The sequence below is a fragment of the Pituophis catenifer genome, unplaced genomic scaffold (genome assembly GCF_029215685.1).
Source record: "Pituophis catenifer annectens isolate HBS135680 unplaced genomic scaffold, rPitCat1.0.hap2 SCAF_1, whole genome shotgun sequence".
Lineage (NCBI taxonomy): Eukaryota > Metazoa > Chordata > Lepidosauria > Squamata > Colubridae > Pituophis > Pituophis catenifer.
This window is the reverse complement of record NW_027256881.1, coordinates 333787728-333807191: the sequence shown is the minus strand read 5'-3', so window position 1 is coordinate 333807191 and position 19464 is coordinate 333787728. Positions and strand designations below refer to the sequence as shown.

The following is a 19464-nucleotide window of genomic DNA, read 5'->3' as shown; positions in this document are numbered from 1 at the left end:
AATCAATCCATCCAGTGGTGGGTTCCTCCCAGTTCGGCCCGGTTCCACCAGGCCGGTAGCAGTGACGATATGACATCACCGAACCGGTTCTGGCCCCCCCGCCCGCCCCCGCATTATTCTTACCTTTTATTTGGCCCCACTCCCAATCTATTGCTGCCTCCTGAGTCCCAGCTGATCGGCTAGAAGGAAAAAAACTGTTTAAACTCTTGCCGCAGGGCTTCAAAGGGCCGCCCTACAGCTGATCAGTGTTAAAAGGCAGTGTAGTGGTAGACCGGTGCCTCCAAAAACAAATGAGTAGACCAGTGCCTGCAAAAATAAATGGGTAGACCAGTGCCTGCAAAAATAAATGGGTAGACCAGTACAGCTCTGCAAGCAGTTAAAAGCCTGGTAGACCAGTACCTCTGCTAAATCCTAAAGAATTGTCACATGACCATCAAGCCACGCCCACAAAATGAGCCACAACCACAGAACCGATAGTAAAAATTTTTAGAACCCACCCCTGAATCCATCCTCGCAATTACAACCATTGCAACATCCCCACCTTCTTGCGATCAAAATTTTGGTGCTTGCTAGCTGGCATGTATTTATGATGATTGCAGTATCCTATGTGTCAGTGTTCCGGAAAACCGCAAATGTCCAAAAAACCATTTGCAAACTTGCCAGCTAGCTTCTGACAACCTGGATTCACATAACAATCGTGTGATTCATTTAAAGGCAGTGATTCACTTAACCACCATGGCAAAATGAGTTGTAAAATCAGGCCCAACTCACTTAAAAACTGCTTTGCTTAGCAACAGACGCTCTAGTCTCAATGGTGGTTGTAAGTCAAGGACCACCTGTATTACCCCCTGCTATGGTAGAATGAGAATGGATCCAATCACAGGCAATCCTCGATTTACAACCTTTTGTTTAGCAACCGTTTGAAGTTACAACAGCACTGAAAAAAGTTACTTACGACCATTTTGTACACTTAACGATTGTTGTAGTATCCTCATGACCGTGTGTTCGAAATCTGGATGCTTGGCAACTGGCATGTATTTATGACAATTGCAGCATCCCAGGGGGCCTTTTGCGACCTTCTGACAAGCAAAATCAATGGGGAAGTCAGGTGCATTTAATAACTGTGTTACTAGCTTAACAACTGCGGCATAATTCACTTAATAACTGCGGCAAGGAAGGTTGTAACACGGAGCAAAACTTACTTAACAACTGCCTTGCTTAGAAATGGAAATTTTGGGCTCAATTATAGTCGTAAGTGATGGACTACCTGTAACTTATGTTCTCCCATACTGGGGTAAAGTATACCAAACAAGCAGCATGTATCCAAAATCTTTATCGTAGTTGGATACTTTCTCCCACCCTCCCAAATGTATACATTCTAAAAAACAAGGATCATCTCAATCAAGGTATCAGCCACCTCAATTAGACACTTTAAATTGACTGGTTTTAGATGTCACTGGCTAGCAGAGGAAAGAGCACCATCTACTGCCAAAGAGACGATTTCCCCACAGCTGAATGGCTGGTGAACATCAGGGCAGTCCTGAAACATTTTTTTAAAAAGACGATTTCTGAAAGTAGTGGCTCTAGCACACTTTAGAAACGCTGTCCAACCTGATGTTCCCATACTAAAAGCCACCATTTTGGTCCATGTTCAAGGAACCAGTTGCCTGCACATATCCACGTTTGTCCCTTCATAAAATCAGCCCACTTCTGTTCACCTCTTCAGCGCCGGTAACGGTAGCGCTTGAAGTGGAACCAGAGCTGGAAGATGCCGTTGGCAAACTGGCAGCGGAAGCCATGCCGGTGAGAGTATTCCCACTCTCGGTTGACAATCTTAAAGGCGATGTCTTCGTAAGGAGGTCCGGCGTGGAAGCGCAGGGTGGCGAAGTCCTTATTGTCCGGGCAAGCTTCCAGAAAGTATTCTGGGGTGGAACGTTTATCGATCAGGTCCGGGTAGAAGATATTAAACTTGTAACCCTGCACAATCTTGGGCGGAGGGTTGTCAAAATCGTAGTGGGTCTGGTTGTACTTGTTCCACTCAAATCCGGTGTGCACTCGGTTGAAGAAACGTGGTTTGCGGGGACGGTATTTGTCAGCCCACAGGTAGGCCTTGCCGGTCAAGGGCATTTCCACGCTGAATTGGGCCTCATCAGCCCCCATCCCTTCTTTAGCGCGGCGGAAAAAAATATCCTCGGCACTCTCGCTGGCATCACCTGTAGGAGAACACCGGGGTTGGCATGTGATCTGGTGCACAATTGGCCACAATATGCTTGAATGTCTGTTTTATCTTTACAATTTTTTAGCCCCTGTGGCTGGTGAGAAAGAGAAGGCCCAAATTCATCTGGAAACACCTTCGCTATGGGATTCTACAGCAGTGAGCTGTCACCCAAATTATATCCCACCAGTAAAATAGCAAACACTTTATATTGATTTGGACTTCTACCCCAACCACAATAAACATATTATGTCCTGTCAAGATAAGAGGGGCAGCACATAAATCTAATCAATCAATCAATAAAATATAAAGTACAGTTTTGATGAGGGGACTGGCAGACTACAATATATATGTTCAATTTTATAGCCTGTTTAAAACAGATTTCTAATCAAGCTGGTTTCCAGTCTTGTTTTTTAAAATTAAAGATTTGATTTCAATTAGCCTGAAATGTGGAGGGTGAGAAGAGATTCAAGTTATGACAGGAACTCGAAATCATGGCCCAAGTCTACCTTATTTTTTTTAATATTTAAAAGTCTGGCATGTAAATACCAGCAGGAGGCTCCTTAAAATGTACAGCCTATTTTTCTGTCATCATATTTACTTCCAAATTAAGATAAACATCCGCCTCCACCAAGATGTTTTTTAATAATTTTTCCACCTGGGATTCTGGTAGCAATGGAATACAGGTAGGCCTCAGTAGGTTAGCAACCATTTGAGGTTATGATGGTCTCCTTAAAAGGTATTCATGACCCAGTTCCAGAGTTCCAACTGTGGCAGAATGACTGCATTTCAGGTGCTTGGCAACCGGCTTACCTTTATGGCAGATTGCAGCATTCCTTAATCATGTGATTCAAGTTATTATTTTTTTACCAGAAACTGTCCTTTTCAACTCCTTTCTGGCAAAAAAAACCCCCATAGGAATGCATTCTCACTTAACGATCACCAGAAAAAAGATCATAAAATCAGTTTGGTCATATGGGGCCTCAACTGATGATTTTCATGATTTTTGACAGAAATTCCAGGCTTTATTATGGTCGTAAATCAAGGACTACCTGCACTCATTTGTCTTCCTTCTGGATTCAGGGATTATTTGTTTTAATTTCTAATTGTTGCCTAATTTGAACTTTTACCGTTTTTTAAAGAATGCAGGAACCCATTTTGACCTCTTATTCACCTCTAATGGTTTCTCTTTAGAGTTTTGAAAAAGCCAACTCAACCTAGATTTAGGGTTGGAAACTCCTTATGAAAAATGACTAGATGGATAATTGAATAGGAGAGATTAAAAGGCAGAGCAAAAATGGATTCTCAGCCTGACGAATGACAGGAGTTTATTACTTGATATTAAGAGGATGTTTCAAATGGGGCTGTGGGGGAGAGGCTGGCTGGTCATTTTGGAAACTGGAGATTTATTCCTCTCCTTTCTTCTTTCCTCAGGTTTATTGGATTTCAGAACATAAAATTCTTTTTGTGGTACAGAGCCATGTGCACATTGACTGTGTTACATACACTGCCGTCATGAAACCCAGGTGAAGTCTCCTGCCATCTTCCCATTCCTTACCTGTGACCTGGAGCTGCTGCCGGGAGAGCTGGAGGCGCTGGAGATCCTCATCCGCGTCCACCACGTGGGCATCAAAGGGGAGCTCGTGGGAGGTGAGCAGCCGGGGGCTGTACTTGCCGGCATCATAGTCATCCAGGCTCTGCTGAATCAGGTCCTCCTCGATCAGCACCGCTTCTCCGTCTCCCTCGGCTTTGGCTTCAGCTTCCTGTTCATTGCCAGGCTCCACGGAGGAAGGACCAGGCTGTGCTGAGGCCATTTCCTCTGGCTCTAGCCTGGGTAGAAGACGGGGAAGAGGGTAGCCCACCTTTTTAGCAAAAAGAGTGCAGCGACCGGGGACGTAAGATCTCTAAATCTTTCTGTCTTGACCCATTGTTCTAACCTTCATTTGCTTTTAATCTCTTTCAGTTAACAAGCTCTTTACTCAGTCAGTTGGCAATTTCTAGGTGTATGGACTTCAATTCCTAGAATTCCATAGCCAGCACAGCCATTGCTAAGAATTCTGGGAGTTGCAGTCTATTCCCCTTCAACTTCCCAAGGTTGGGAAACCCTTTGTAATTCCTTTGAAGATGTTTCGCTTGTCATCCAAGAAGCTTCTTCAGCTCTGAGCGCTGAAGAAACTTCTTGGATGAGAAGCGAAACGTCTTCAAAGAAAAACCAGAAAGTCCAGTTGCCTCTTGAAAAAAAGCACCTTTGGGACAACCATGACCTGGATGAGACTGAGAATCTCCATAGACTCTTAACTGTAAGCAATTTCAGGCAAAGAACCAGGTCTCTTTAACTTTGGCTTATGTAATCTTCTAAAACAGGGGTGGGGAACGATGGGCCTTTTATGACTTGTGGACTTCAACTCCCAGAATTCCTGAGTCAGAATTCCATGTCCACAAGTCATAAAAGGGCCATCGTTCCCCACCCCTGCTCTAACGGGTCATATATTCCGATGAGATCATGATGAATCTTTTGAGACCCAACTTTTGCCTCTCTAAAAAGGAACAATCATGGCTTTACAATCAAGATAAAAATGTATTCTTTTAGCTTAGCCTCCTCTTGAACTCGCTGTCAGACCTGGAAGCCATCTTTTATACTTGGGCCTTCAGGCCTGCCACGTTTTCTACTGTGGGAAATCAGGAGGGGGGATTGTAGAGTATGGGTGATATATAGTCAAAATAACATTCTTTTCTAGGAGAGTCAAGGCCATCTTGCCCTGCAGCTGTGATGAGGTGACTGGGAGGTATCTTCAGTGTTGGATGGTGCCTGATTGGATCATGTGATGGACATGTGGGTGCTGGGCAGGGACTTGAACTTTCTTTTGGGTAGGGAAAACCTGGAAGCTTTCAGATTCGGGTTTTCCCAGATGTGCCAATATGACATCTTCAATAAAATGGAACTTTATGGAAATTCAAGCCTCGGAGTCCTCTTTCGTTGGGGGTGTTACTTGGAACCCTGACATTCCCCCTACCTGCCTATTCCTCTCTCCTGAAATCTCTGTCCTTTTGGCCCTCTGGCTTCTCACTGTCGCCAGCTGTCTCTACTGCCCAGAACTGAATGCCACACGCACATCACTGCCTTATCCTTTCGTATCAGTGCAGCACAAGGGCTTCTCTTGTGCCCCAGTCAGAACCTTCTTTCATGAAAGAAGGCCGGTGTGTAAAAGGAGGCCCTGGTTAGAAGGGTCTTTCTTTTGCACACCAAGCTTCTTTTGTGAGAAAACGCTCTGGGCAGGACACCAGAGAAGCCCCAGCTGCCCCAGTGCAAAAGAAGGCCCTGGACAGTACAGCAGTGGCACACAGTGCTGTGGACATGGTGGTGGACACGGCCAGGTCACAATAGGTAGGTGGGCAGCCAAAAGGTGGCCATAAATGTGGACCCTGAATTTTGTTCCCATGACTGCAGGGGTGCTGCAGTGGCCACAACTTCAATAGCTGGTTATAAGCCTCTTTGTTCAGCGCTGTTGAGTCACTGAACAATAAACATTAAGCGAGGACCACCTGTAAGCTACTTTTATAAATTTCTAAGTCTGTATTTAATCCCTGTAACTTTAATTGTTCTTATATGTATACATTGTTTTTATATTTCTATTTTTACTAGTATTGTAAGCCGTCCAAGGTCGCTTTGGATGGTGAGATGGGCAGCATGTGAATTTAATAAGCAAACAAATAAATATAATCCAAAACATACTTACAAGGGCAGTTTTTCCCAAATTGGGTAACTCCAGATATATGGACTTCAACTTCCAGAAGTCTCAGTAATAGCCACAAGGAATTTGGGAGCTGAAGTCCGTGTATCTTGGAGGGAGCCCAGATTGAGCAACGTACTACCGAATATATAAAACAGCAAGACTTCTCCTTGCATAAGAAGGATAATGCTGCTCCGATAATGATAATGCTATTTATGTCATCTAGGAGCAGCTATGCATATCAATAGAAAGAGCACCTGAGTCTTTATGCACTGAGATGAAAACCTTCAGTGTTAAGGATGAAGGAAGCAGGTAACAGCATCCCAACCATAGGTACCTGTGGCGGCTACTGGCAGTTTCTGGGGATGGCGATTCTTTTTTCATGATGGGGAAAAGGGGCTCACTTTCCACGCCTTGTTCTTGTTTGAGCTTGTACAGCTTCTGGCGCAGGACGTCCTGATGCCGTTCTCGCAACCTGTGAGCCAGGAGGGATAGAACACAGAATTAGTTCCTGTGACTAGGTGTGTGTGTGTTGAGAGAGAGGGAGGGAGGGAGGGAGGGAGAGGGAGAGGGAGGGAGGGAGAGAGAGAGAGAGAGAGAGAGAGAGAGAGAGAGAGAGAGAGAGAGAGAGAGAGAGAGAGACTGTTTGTCTGTCTGTGGAAATGATGCTCATGTTCCTTCCATGAAATCTATTCAGTCTGATTCCAACTTCCTAAATAAGGGCCATACACCAATGATGCTCAGGTGATAGGCATATTATTGGGACAGCACAGCCCTCTTAAAATTATGCCTTGATATTCTTTGGCAATATGCCCCTTTCTAATGTCATCTTCATCATTCTCCTCCTTTCCATCCCCACATTTATAATCCCAATCTGGTTGAGCTCTTTTGTAGCTGTTTCGATACAATGAATGCTTCAAAAAAATATATCAAACCCACTAAAATAGCCTAGTAAATTATTAATTCTTGAGAGGTACCTCTTCATCTCCAACCCGCACCTTCCAGCTGGATTAAAAGTCTATTTTGAACTAAATTTATTTTCCTGAAGACAACATGGATAAATCCATGCAGTTTTCCTGGTAGCTCCATGGATGGGGTTGGCCAATGCTTTCTTTTGGGACATGTGCTCAATTTTCCCATCAAGATTACAGATCTGATTTCATGGTGGACCCCAAAGGGAGCACTAACCCTGTCTGATATGGCTTAGCTTTCTGAGATCAGTTGGTAAGGCCAATTATTTCCATCAAATCCAGACAGCCAGGATGCTAGTCAGTCTGGTTTGGTCCAGTCATTTGGGAAAGTCTTGATTCATTGGTAATGGAAAGTACATGGTATAAACCACAGAGTCCCCCCTCTGGATGGAGGTGGATATAAATCAGATACATGCATATTTACCTGGCCCGTGCCATGTATGCCTTTAGCTGCTGGAGCAGGCTCTCCCAGTAGCCAATGTCCAAGTTGGGTCCCCCAGCCAGGATCTTGCCCTCGATTCCCTGGTAGATCACTTGCAACTGGTTGTAGGTCTTCCCCTTGAAGACAGATTGTACATCAGAACTAACTGAGGCATTCACCCCTTCACGACGCTCTCCTGCAAGACACAAAAATAAACGATTGGAACAGGGGTCAGCAACCCGTGGCTCTGGAGCCGCATGTGGCTCTTTCATTCCTCTGCTGAGGCTCCATTGCTCAAAATATGCGTCACAACTGCTAATGTGTGACACCCATTGGCAGACAATTTATTGAGCTTTTCAACCCCCGGTAGGCCAACCATGGATAAATCCAAGAAAAGTTTCAGAAGAAAACAGAATGTTTAATTCAACTGCATATGCTAGTTTTGTGGCTGCTCAGGAAATAGTCAGGCACAGGAAGTGTTTTGTGGCTCCCGGTGTTTTTTTTTCTGTGGGAAATGGGTCCAAATGGCTCTTTGAGTGTTTAAGGTTGCCGACCACTGCATTGGAAGATGATACTCCTTAAATCCGTAGGCCAGAAGAGGACATGGAGACAATTGGTTCCAGTGGCTGGGAAGAGTTTGTCTCGATCTCAGATAAATAGGACAGGACATATTTTTTTACATGAGATTTTGAAAGGATATTTGGGGATGGAGTGATCAGATACTCATTTTAACTGCACTAGGTCTATTCAAGGAACTAGCAAGCACAGCAAAATTGCCTAAATTCTAAGGCAGTCTTCTTCAGCTCAGTGCCCACAGCAGTGCTGGGCTCCAATTCCTAGAATCCTCTGGCAGGGAATTCTAGGATCCAAAGTTCAACACTAGTAGGATGATTCACCCAATCAGAATATAATGAATGAGGGGTGCGTTTTGATTGTTCAAATGGAATAGAAGTAACAGAAAAGAAAGAATTGCCCCTACTTTAAAATATCCACGTCTGCTCAGCTATTCAAGGAAATGAACTTGGTAATTATGAGAAGAGTGCCTGGTTAAAACAAAATAGAGGAACGAATAAAAGCCACACTATTGGTGGTATCTACTATGCTCTGCCCAATCTAGAAGAGGAAGAAGACGCTTTCCAGAAGCAAAATAGGGATCTATCAAAGAGGTATGCTGTAGGAATGATCACCCTGATCTCCATCGGAAACAACATCTGCTAAGTATGATCCTTCCAAAAAAGTATCAGAAATGCAATTAGTTGTCAATGTAAAATTCCCCAGGTGGCCAGGCCTGGGGAGGAGTACATTAATTCTGTTTTGAATTCTGTTTTGAATTGTATTCCTTTTATATGGTTTTATGGCTTTTATCTGTAAAAATGCCCAGTTATTTGGACAGTGAGATGGGTGGTGTCTAAATTTGATTAAACAAACAAACAAACACATAAATAAATTAGTAAGTATTGATGAGAATATGAAGAGGAACTACAGTTCAGTGGAATGGGTAATATCAAATGCTTTCAGAAAATGGAAAATACCATATTTTGCTGAAAGCCAGTGGTAGGTAGGGAACTATTTTTGGATGGAATTAATGGAGTCCTAATTTTTGTCTTTCTGCCCCTACCTGGTCCTTTCCCAGAAGCCTCCAGTTTCCGGAGTTTGGCTATTTCATCTTCAGTGATGATAGTCATGTCTCTCCAGAAATCCACATTCTTCCCTTGCTCCAACTCCATGTAAACCTGAAACAAGAGGGAAAGAGATTAGAAGAGGAAGGAAGGAGGAAGGAAGGAAGGAAGGAAGGAAGGAAGGAAGGAAGGAAGGAAGGAGGGAGAGAGGGAGGGAAGGAAGGAAGGAAAGAAAGAAAGAAAGAAAGAGAATGAAAGAACAAAAGAAAGAAAGAAAAAGAAAGAAAGAAAGAACGAAAGAAAGAAAGAAAACACAACAGATATAATGCTTGTTTTCAACTGTTATCTCTTCTTGAAATTTGAACTGAGGGAGGAATGGATGTTATAACAACAGGGACAGTAGGCATATCTGCAAAAGTTACTTAATTTTTTTTCTCCTGCCAAATGGGAAGAAGAAAATGAGGATGGGTGGTGGTGGGGGGGACACACCTAGTATTTGAAAGCAAACTAAATTTGAAAAAAGAGAAACAAAGAGAAGAAACTAGAAAATACTGTAGCAAAATAGCTTCTTGACAATAATTTGCATTTATTCTTTCCTTTTGTTTATAATCATCTGGACTAGACAAGTTGTTTAAGTTATAAGTTAAGTTAAGTTAAGGAGCCTTGGTGGCGCAGTGGCTAAAGTGCTGTTAAAGTAAAGCCAGCTGCCTGCAATTACTGCGAGTTCAAATCTCACCAGGCTCAAGGTTGACTCAGCCTTCCATCCTTCCGAGGTAGGTAAAATGAGGACCGGATTGTGGGGGCAATAAGCTGACTTTGTATAAAAAAGAACACCGCTTGGGGGGGCCGAAAGCCCTACTAAGCAGGTATATACAAAAGTGTGAAGGCTATTGCTTAACGCATTGTAAGCCGCCCTGAGTCTCCGGAGAAGGGCGGCATATAAATCGAACCAATCATTCAATCAATCAATCAATCAATCAATATGGTTGCATTAAATTGCAATTGTTAACTAGCCCAGCCTCCTCCAGCCTGGTACAAGTAATTCTCGATTTATGACCACCTATGGCATTCAAATTTAGGACAGCCCCCACCCCCACCCCAAAGGCCTTGAAAACCTGGTTCCAAAGTTCCAATGGCCACACCCCTGTGATCATCTGACTATATCAGCCACTCAACAACTGGTCTGCATTTACGACCGTTTGCAGCACTCTATGGTCATGCCAACATGACATTTTTGCTGAAAGCCAGCCTCTATTTCCTGTATTTAGCAAAACCAACTCATAGCGAACAATGGATTTGCTGAATGACCATTTCAAAAAAGGTTGTACAATCATGTTGGTCACATGGGTGACCCACTTTACAACTGTCATGACTTACAACAATAACAGGCAGGCTTCATTATGGTCATAAGTTGAGGACTACCTGTATTTTCTAGATCAGGAGTGTCAAATTCAAGGCATGTGGGCCGGATCTGGCCCATGGGATGCCTAGATCTGGCCCAAGGGGCCACCCTGGAAACAGCGAAGGACCGGCCCGCAATGCTTCTGCCAACGAAAATTTGCAAGCTCCATTTTCGGCTGCGAAGGCCTCCTGCAACCCTCTGCTATCAAAAATGGAGCACGGGGGGCTCCTGAGCTCTGTTTTTGCTGGAAGAAGGTTGCAGGAGGCTGTTGCAGCTGAAAATGGAGCTCGGGAGCCCGTTTTCACTGGCAAAGCGCTCGGCCCACCACAGGAGCCCCCGACACGAGTGACATTGAGCTGGCCATGGCCCCCTGACCCACCTGAGGTCAAACACAACCCTGATGTGGCCCTCAATGAAATCACGTTTGACACCCCTGTTCTAGATGGTTGGGCATCTGAGCCTTAATATATTTGCAAGCCACCAAGCAGAGCAGTGTTTCTCAACCTTGGCCGCTGTGTGGACTTCAACTCCCAGAATTCCCCAGCCAGCAGAGCTGGCTGGGGAATTCTGGGAGTTGAAGTCCACACATCGTCCAGCGGCCAAGGTTGAGAAACACTGAAGTAGAGGAAGGCTGAGCTAGACGAACTTCAGATCAGGGTCGGGAAGACCCTTCTCTCCCTCCTGGGAGAACAGGACAGCCACCATCGGCTGTGTACCTGGATGTCTTCTAGTAGATCTTCCATGTCGGAGACAGTGAGTCCATTCAGAAATGTGTAAGGTTCGTGCATCTCCACTGCCAAGTCATCATCTTCAGCACTGATGTATTTTGCCAAGAGATCAATTGGCTTGGCTCGCCCGTCTCGGATCCGGATTTTGGAGCTGCCAGAAAAAGGGGTATCCGGGGAAAGAAGTTAAGAGCAATGCAGCCCAGGATAAAGATTTTGGGAAGGGTTCAATAGCTCTACATCTGGTGGGTATCCAAGGTTAGATCCCAGACATCTCCAAAGAAAGGAATTTTCTTTGCTACCCTCCAGAAACACACTGCTGATCAGAGCAGACAACCTTGGTGCAAGAGACAAAATGCCCTTGAAGGTAAAGGCAACTTTCTGTCTTAAATCTGAATATAATTCCTGGGTTCCAACTATTCAAAGTTATTGCTGCAGGCAGACGGTAGGATTCATTCACCCTTTCAGGTTCTCCAGTGCTGGTGGAATAGACCACAAATTATAAGGTATCCCTAATGGAGCTGAAGGTACCCCTTGTAGAGTTCTCTATCCTGAGTAGATATGCCATTCATGTCAGCATTTGTGGCATTAAACTGTAACCCTGTGCTTCAGTTTATTTGGCTGATTGAGGAATTGCGGGAGGGGGAATATTTAAAAAAAAAATACTTTCCATTTAGATGGACATCAGTTTCTATAGTCACCTAAACAGGCATGCTGTATCCATCCTACAGGCATGTCCAAACTAACAAAGGCGTGATTGCTGGTTCTTATTTTTTAACTATGGGCTGTTAACTGCCTATCTGCCTATCAAGGGTCCTCATTCCATCATCAATCGCTTAAGGAGATGACAGGATTGTCCTGAAAGATCTCATCTCAAAAGCCTCCATTTCCTCCTGATCCTAAGCAAATGGTGTCCACATTTCTGCTGCACAAAGCAAAACTGGCATAATGGTAGTATTTAAACATTTATTTTTCTATTTCCAGACACATCATGATAATAGCAATAGCATTTAGACTTATAGTGCTTTAACAGCCCTCTGTAAGCGGTTTACCGAATCAGTCAATTGCCCCCAACAATTTGGGTCCCCATTTTACCCACCTCAGAAGGATAGAAGGCTGAGTCAACCTTGAGCTTGGTAAGATTTGAACTGCCAAATTGCAGGCGGCCAGCAGACAGCAGTCGTAGCCTGCAGTAATGCATTCTAACCACTGTGCCACCGGGGCTCATAAGCTGGCAAAAGCCACTTAAGTGCTACCAATTTGTGCAACATCAGAGGATGGGACAATCTTTGATGCTGAGATCAAAATAGCCTACGTATCAGAATATCTAATACAGTAAATATTATCTAATACAATTATATATTATTGTATAATATACCTACAGGTAGTCCTCGACTTATGACCGGACATTTAACGACTGATCGAAGTTACAACTGACAGCCACCCCTCTCCACATGTCAGGTGCTCAGCAACCAGCCTGCATTTATTGCTGTTTGGAGTGACCCAGAGTCATATGATCACATTTTACAATATTTTTGCAAACTATCAGCATTTACTTCCTGTTTTCAGCAAAACTGGCCCATAGCAAACAATGGGTTTGCTTCATGAATGTGGTGGTCATTAAACAGCAGCCGCAAAAAAAGGTCCTAAAATCAGGTTGGTCACATGGGTGATCCATTTTATATCCTTATGGATTTACTGACTGTCGGCTGCCTGCAATTTGGCAGTTCGAATCTCACCAGGCTGAAGGTTGACTCAGACTTCCATCCTTCCGAGGTGGATAAAACAAGGACCCAGATTGTTGAGGGCAATATGCTGACTCTGTAAACCACTTAGAGAGGGACTGTAAAGCACTGTGAAGTGGTATATAAGTCTAAGTGTTATTGCTATTGCTATAATGGGCAGTTTCCGTTAAGGTCGTAAATTCAGGATTAAGTGTAATACCGTATATGTAATACCTAGGTCCTCAGTAAGATTAGTCAATGGATCTTTCAAAGAGTTCCTATGCTTGTAAACATGATTACAAAGCTGGATTTGATGGAAAATATAATGGAAAGCTCAAGTCAAGCTCCTGACCCGTCTAATCCAGTACTGTGGAGTCTTCTTGACTAAAAGGAAGCTATTTCCAAAAATCCTAGCAGTTGGAGAACCCAAGAAATTCCAAATGGTTTCACCATTAGGCTATCAATTCTTCCCTGTTCTTCATCTGATCATATTGGAAGGTTTTTGCCTTCCTTGGACTCCAAAGAAATATATTGGCAGAATCAGGTCTGAGAATTATACTGTGGACTACAAATGGTTTCATTATTCTTTTATATTTGGGAACTTAATTGCTCCCTCCCCTGAAGACCTACGTTCCATCCATTGTCCCTGTTTACCGTAGCTTGGCTTGCTGAAGATGGAAATTGTCCTCTTGCTCCTCCCACGTCTTGAAATGCTCCGCCTCTTTCTCCCGCTGCAGCATCTCCAGCTCTTGCTCCCTCATGGCTTTTTCCCGCTCCCGCTCCAAGCGGAGCTGCTTCACCTGGTATACGTGGGGAAGGGAGCGGTTAACGGAGGTACACAACACATTGGCACTCGTTTAACAGAGTTGGAAGGGACCTGGTAGGTCATCTAGTCCAACTTCCCCACCCAAGCAGGAGACCCTACACTCCCTTCTCACTCCAGAGCAGTGATTCTCAACCTCAGCAACTTTAAGATGTGCAACTTCAACATTGAAATCCAGATATCTGAAAGATCTCCTGAGTGAGAAACACTGATCCAGAGGCACAGAACAGTGCAGTAGCAGATGCTACTTCTAAAGTTCAGCATCAGAATTCATGGATGAAATTCTAGGTTCAACGCAGAGATGTGGGTTTTTTTGAAAAACCTGGAACCACAAAAATGTGTTCTGCAAATGAGCAAGCCCCCCTAGCAATACAGATAGTCTTCGACTTACAACAGTTCATTTAGTGACCGTTCAGTTACAACAGCACTGAAAAAAGTGACTTATAACAGTTTTCAAACTTACGACCATTGCATCCTCCCTGTGGTCACGTGATCAAAATTCAAATTCTTGGCCATTGGCTCATGGTTATGAAGGTTGCAGTGTCCCGGGGTCATGTGATCACCTTTTGCGACCTTCTGGCAAGTCAATGGGGAAGCCAGATTCACTTAACAAACGTGTTACTAACTTAACTGCAGTGATTCACTTAACAACTGTGGCAAGAAATCAGAAAATATGGCAAAACTCACTTAACAAATGTCTCACCGAGCAACATAAATGTTGGGCTCAATTATGCCATAAGTTGAAAACTACCTTTACTCACAGTTTGTGAAAATATTTAGAGTGCATTGATATGGAAAAAAAAATAAGGCTAGGCCCCTCTGTGAAGTCCGAAGACTACATTCAAAGAAATTACAGAATAACAGAGTTGGAAGGGACCTTGGAGGTCTTCTACTCTGTCCCCCTACTCAAGCAGGAGACCCTGTATCATTTTAGACAAATGGCTGTCTAGTCTCTTCTTAAAAGCCTCCAGTGTTAGAGCACCCACAGCAAGTGTGGTCTTACCAAGGCATTATAAAGCGGTAATATCACTTCTCATGATCTTGATTCTATCCCTCTGTTAATACAGCCTTGGACTGCCATTGTAATCTGTACCTGTATTTTGGTTTTTCTTGTCTAAGTTGCCTTTCTGAAACTGCAATTTGCCCAAAGTGAAAAATGCTGACCCATCCCAGAAAAATTTCTGATCAATATCTCTAGTTTAACGTCTGGCATTTTAGGAAAGTCTAAGAAAATACTGGAAGGATTGGTGTTATCGATCATTTAGGTTGAGTTTGACAAATATTAGTTTTATTCTGTACAACACAGCTGCTTCTGTTCAATCCAACAACATGCAATCAGAATTTCTCTGCTGTTGCTAAAAATTTTCCCTAATAGAAATTTTTATAGAGAAGTATCTGCAGTTCCCTAGGTCCCTATCTGTTTCAGCATTTCTCAATCAGAATAGCTCTCAGAATTCTCTGCAATGGCTAAAAGTCAGATAAGAGAAACACTGATCTGATTAGAAAAGAATATACACTTTTTCTTGGATGTCACTCCTGGACCATTTTGTATGAAAATGTATGTCTTAGAAAATGGGGTATCTTAAATTCAGAACTGGTCTGCTATCTGAATGATCTTAAATATCAAAGAATAACTTTGTGTCCAAGCATTAGACTCAGTTCATCATCATACTTTACAAGTTTACGTCTTGGAATTAAAACAACTGGTTCTGGGTCAATGCAAAACTCACAGGATTCTCTCCATCTATTTTATTTTGATCCTTACCTTCTGCAATTCAAGTCGATTTTCTTCTTGGATCCGCTTGTTCCGATCTTTCAGTTCTTTTTCCTCTAAGTGTCCAATTCCCTTTTTTTCCAAAGCCTAAAAAATAAATATAACCCACCAAACCCTAAATAAAGCCAAATAATTTTTTTTCCAGAAACATTTTCACTTAAGTTGCAATAGCCCACAACATTTTAAAAGGTGGTAGTGGTGGAGGAGGAGGGCTTTTGGCCAGTCTTGGCACCTAGCATCAAGGACTCCCTGCAGTTTTTTGGGACATTATGTCGTCTTCTTCCCAGAGTTCTGAGGGATCAAGACTGGCCCAAAGTCTTTGTGGCTAAGGTAAAATTCACAGTCTCTTGGTTCCTAGTCCAGCCTTTAACCTCTACACCAAACTGGCTTTCTCATATGCCTATAGCTCAGTTAAATAAAGGTTTAGATATTGAGCACTGATGATGTTACCTAATTTGGGTAATGAAACATCTGCAAGAAAACAACCAAGCTCAGCGAGCACAAAGGACCCTTGGTTTAGGCACTGCATGCATTGTTTGTGTGTGCCTTCAGATTAATGTTGAGGATTGCCTGGATTAATCCCTGCAGTTTTCTAAGATTTTGAAAGAGAGTGACTGGCCCAAGGTCACCCAGCTCTGCATAAGATAGAAGTAAAATTCTCCACCTCCTGTTTTCTAGTCTGGTGCCTTAACCACTACACCGAACATGATCTCTGTGTGCATTTTAGCTAATAATAATCTTATAATATTAACTTTGTGCCTGGATGTTATTGTTTAATGTTACTGAAGTGAGAAATGTAAGAAACAACATTTTAAATGATGTGGTTTACATGGACCTCTGTTAAACTATAGTGAATATTATTTTAAAAGGCAGTATTTGCCCTCTGTAATTTTCATAAGGACTTGAATAAACATTTTGAGATTATGTACACCTTCTTTGTACCAGATAAGAGCAGCCAGTCTACCTGGGTAAAATAATTGCCTTGAGATTTGCCCCAAACATATACTTCACATCTGTCTACTGTGTTTCCCTGAAAATAAGACCCCGTCTTATATTTTTTTGAATCCTGAAATAAGCACTTAGCCTTATTGCCATGCACTCAAAAGCCCGATCAGGCTTATTATCAGGGGATGTCTTATTTTGGGGGAAACAGGGTAAGTCTAACCTTTTCATGTTCCCAGCAACCAATTTCATCTATTTCTTCTGGAATACTCCCATAATAATTTGAAGTTTTATTGTATGTGTGATTTTTGATAGTCTTCCACAGCTTGGAAGTTTGGCAGATATTTTGTATTTAAACTTCTATCATTCTTCAATCACAGCCATAGGGCACATCTGATGGATTATGCGAACTGAAATGTAACACTTTGGAAGAGCATCAGGCTGAGGAAGACTGCTCAAGGAAGGAGGTTGGTGTATCTGTCTGTCTAATCTTCACCTCTCACTCCACGGCTTTCCTAACAACCCTGAAGTTTGGATTAGATTATGAGCGAGAAAGTGCACTTTAAATAGGTGGTTCTCTCGAGAAGTTTCACTGTTACCCTCTACTACCTGTCTTCGATTGTAGACATGAATTCAGGACTTACCTTGCTCCAGATAAAAGCCCCTAGCAGGTTGTTGTCTCCGAAAGGGTTGTCAGTATTGGTGTAACCCATATACTCTTCTCCCCATCCCATCTTCTCCCGTTTTTTTCGTTCCTTGGCCTCCTTCTTGGCTAAACGTCGGGCCCGTTTCTCTTCAGGGGTTTCAAGAGCCTTCATCAACTCTCTTTGGTTTTTCTGGTCTTCTTTCAATTTCAAGCGTTCCTGGAGGCTTAGCTGCTCATCTAAGTCACCCTTGGAGCTCTGTGAGCGGGAAGGTGAAGGGGATGTCATGGAAGACACAGAGGACCTGGATTCAGAACGCTTCCGGTACTTCTTCCCCTTCTTCTCACTTTTATGGCCCCTTTTTTCTGAAGAGGAATCCGAGTTGGGGGACCGTTCCCAGTGACGGGAAGAGTGACTCTTGTGTCTCTTGTGACGCTGGTCCCTGCTTTTTTCTTTCTTCTTTCCCCATTTCTGGTTCTCTTCCTCTGAGCTTAAAAAGAAAAGCTCTGGTGTTAGTTTAAAATGGGTCAGAAACAAGTGGCCTCTGAGACCTGCCTCTGTGGTCCTTACAGCCTCCTCTGAGCATAACCATTGCAAACCAAAAATGTTTTGTGGTAGGAAAAGAGGAAAATTGTATTCTAAGTTTTATAATAGGCATGTCACAATTAAAAAAACAAAAACAAAATCCTCCCCCATACTAGTCTTTGCTCTTTTGTGATGCAACCACATACACTTGGTCAGCCTCAAAACTGTTAAGAGCAGCTCTTGGCACTCAAATGTTCCCCACCCTTGCTATATATCTATATTTCTGCATTCATCTTAAGGAGCTAATTGGGTCAGCTAAATCAGCATTTATCAATACATTACTCCCACCACCCCAAATTGTGAAAAATTCTGTTGAACTGGCTCAGAATTTATCACTGTAAAACAATTAAGCACATCTAAAGCAGACAAAGTCTGTACTGAAGTGATTTGAACTGAAAATATTGATACCTTTCAATCTAGTATCTCCATGGCTTTTTCATATGCCCCCTTAAGGTGACGTGTGAATTTCAGCAGATTATCTGCCTTTTCTTTGTTTGTCATAGGGAAATAAGGGAGTCCATGAAATCCTGATATTCCCCATATCAGATTATTCTGAAAATAATCCTCAATATGTATAACTGCATATGCTTTAAATTTATTAAGCTTCCATTTCCCTTTCCTCTTTTTGTTACCAAATTCAGGCAACAGACTTTTATGCTCTATTAATAGAGTGTAATGAAGACAAATGCCCTGTAAGATTTCAGTGGGAAAAAAACTTGGTTATACAGATTGTCCTCAATTAGCAACTATCTCAGGTAGCAACCACAGTTACAATGAAAAAGTTAACTTTACAACCAATTCTTGCATTTTCAACTTTTGTGTATCCGTCAAAGAAAAGCGGAAGATCTTAATCACAGTCACAGTTTCATTTAGCCACTGCTTTGCTTAACAATGTTGCTGGTACCAATTGGAATTGCTAAGTATTGTATTACATTCTACATTCTATTTCTCTTTCTAAAAAAAATCACATACCTGGATAGTGTAGCAGCAACAACAGTGTGTACTGTTATTATTGTTATTGAGACAATTGGGTTTTGAGCTCTAGCATGTTGTTTCTCAACTTTGGCAAGTTTAAGACTTCAACTCCCAGAATTCCCCAGTCTGCATACTGGGAGTTGAAGTCCGCACATCTTAAACTTGCCAAAGTTGAAAAGCGCTGGCCTAAAGATAGAGCTTATGGAAGTCTACCATGAAATATGGAGTTTTGTATTGTCACTCCCAAGAGTGCTGGGGATGGGAGGCAGCAGACGCTACTTCAGAAAACTTCGCTGCTTTCAAAATTATCTCATGCTGAATGCTCCAACACTAGAAGATTTTAAGACGACGTTGGATAACCATTTGTCTGAAGTGGTTGTAGGGTTTCCTGCCTAAGCAGGGGGTTGGACTAGATGACCTTCAAGGTCCCTTCCAACTCTGTTATTCTATTCTAATACTATCTCTATGTACTCAGAGGGACTTGCTCCCCAGTCATTACCCCTTAAAAACTGCCCCGCTGCTTATCCAAATTTCACAGGATGGGAAACAGGGCTTGGAAACAGGGTTTTAAACCCTCATTGGTAAACTCTCATTTGAGACCAGCTCCCCAAATATAAGCCATCCACTCTAGGGAAGAAGCATCCAGCAGGAGCTTATTCCTAACGCCTTTCTAACTACCCAGTAACTCTATGATCCTGAACTCTATGATCATAAATCTCGGAGCCGCATTCGTTCGCCTCACCTCCCTTCCCGATTTCTTCTTCTCCTCCTCCTCCCCCGACTTTCTCGCTCTTCAGACCTAGACCGGCTTCTCCGCCGACGCCGTTCCCTAGACCTGGACCTGGATTTGGATCTGGACCCCATGGCCACTCGAGGCCTGGCTCCCACGGGTACTTCCTACTTCTCGAAGAGG

General features: G+C 43.0%; 1 protein-coding gene across 1 annotated transcript; it reads right to left on the bottom strand.

The window, feature by feature from the left end:
- Positions 1–1164: 1164 nt before the first annotated feature.
- Positions 1165–19436, bottom strand: CACTIN (cactin, spliceosome C complex subunit). The gene is made up of 10 exons (XM_070943656.1): positions 19294–19436; positions 16992–17481; positions 15397–15492; positions 13463–13608; positions 11076–11238; positions 8957–9071; positions 7342–7534; positions 6284–6421; positions 3774–4045; positions 1165–2213 (listed from the first exon to the last, which is right to left on the bottom strand). Exons 1-10 carry the CDS (start codon positions 19413–19415, stop codon positions 1723–1725), a joined length of 2226 nt encoding a protein of 741 aa, XP_070799757.1. The 5' UTR covers positions 19416–19436; the 3' UTR covers positions 1165–1722.
- Between the last annotated feature and the right edge of the window lie 28 nt (positions 19437–19464).

Coding starts and splice junctions, on each gene's coding strand:
- CACTIN (XM_070943656.1), bottom strand. CDS start 19,415: ATGGGGTCCAGATCCAAATCCAGGTCCAGGTCTAGGGAACGGCGTCGG. Junction 6,422..7,341: donor GCATACATGGCACGGGCCAG/GTAAATATGCAT, acceptor CCTGGCTCACAG/GTTGCGAGAACGGCATCAGG. Junction 2,214..3,773: donor GCAGCAGCTCCAGGTCACAG/GTAAGGAATGGG, acceptor GTTCTCCTACAG/GTGATGCCAGCGAGAGTGCC.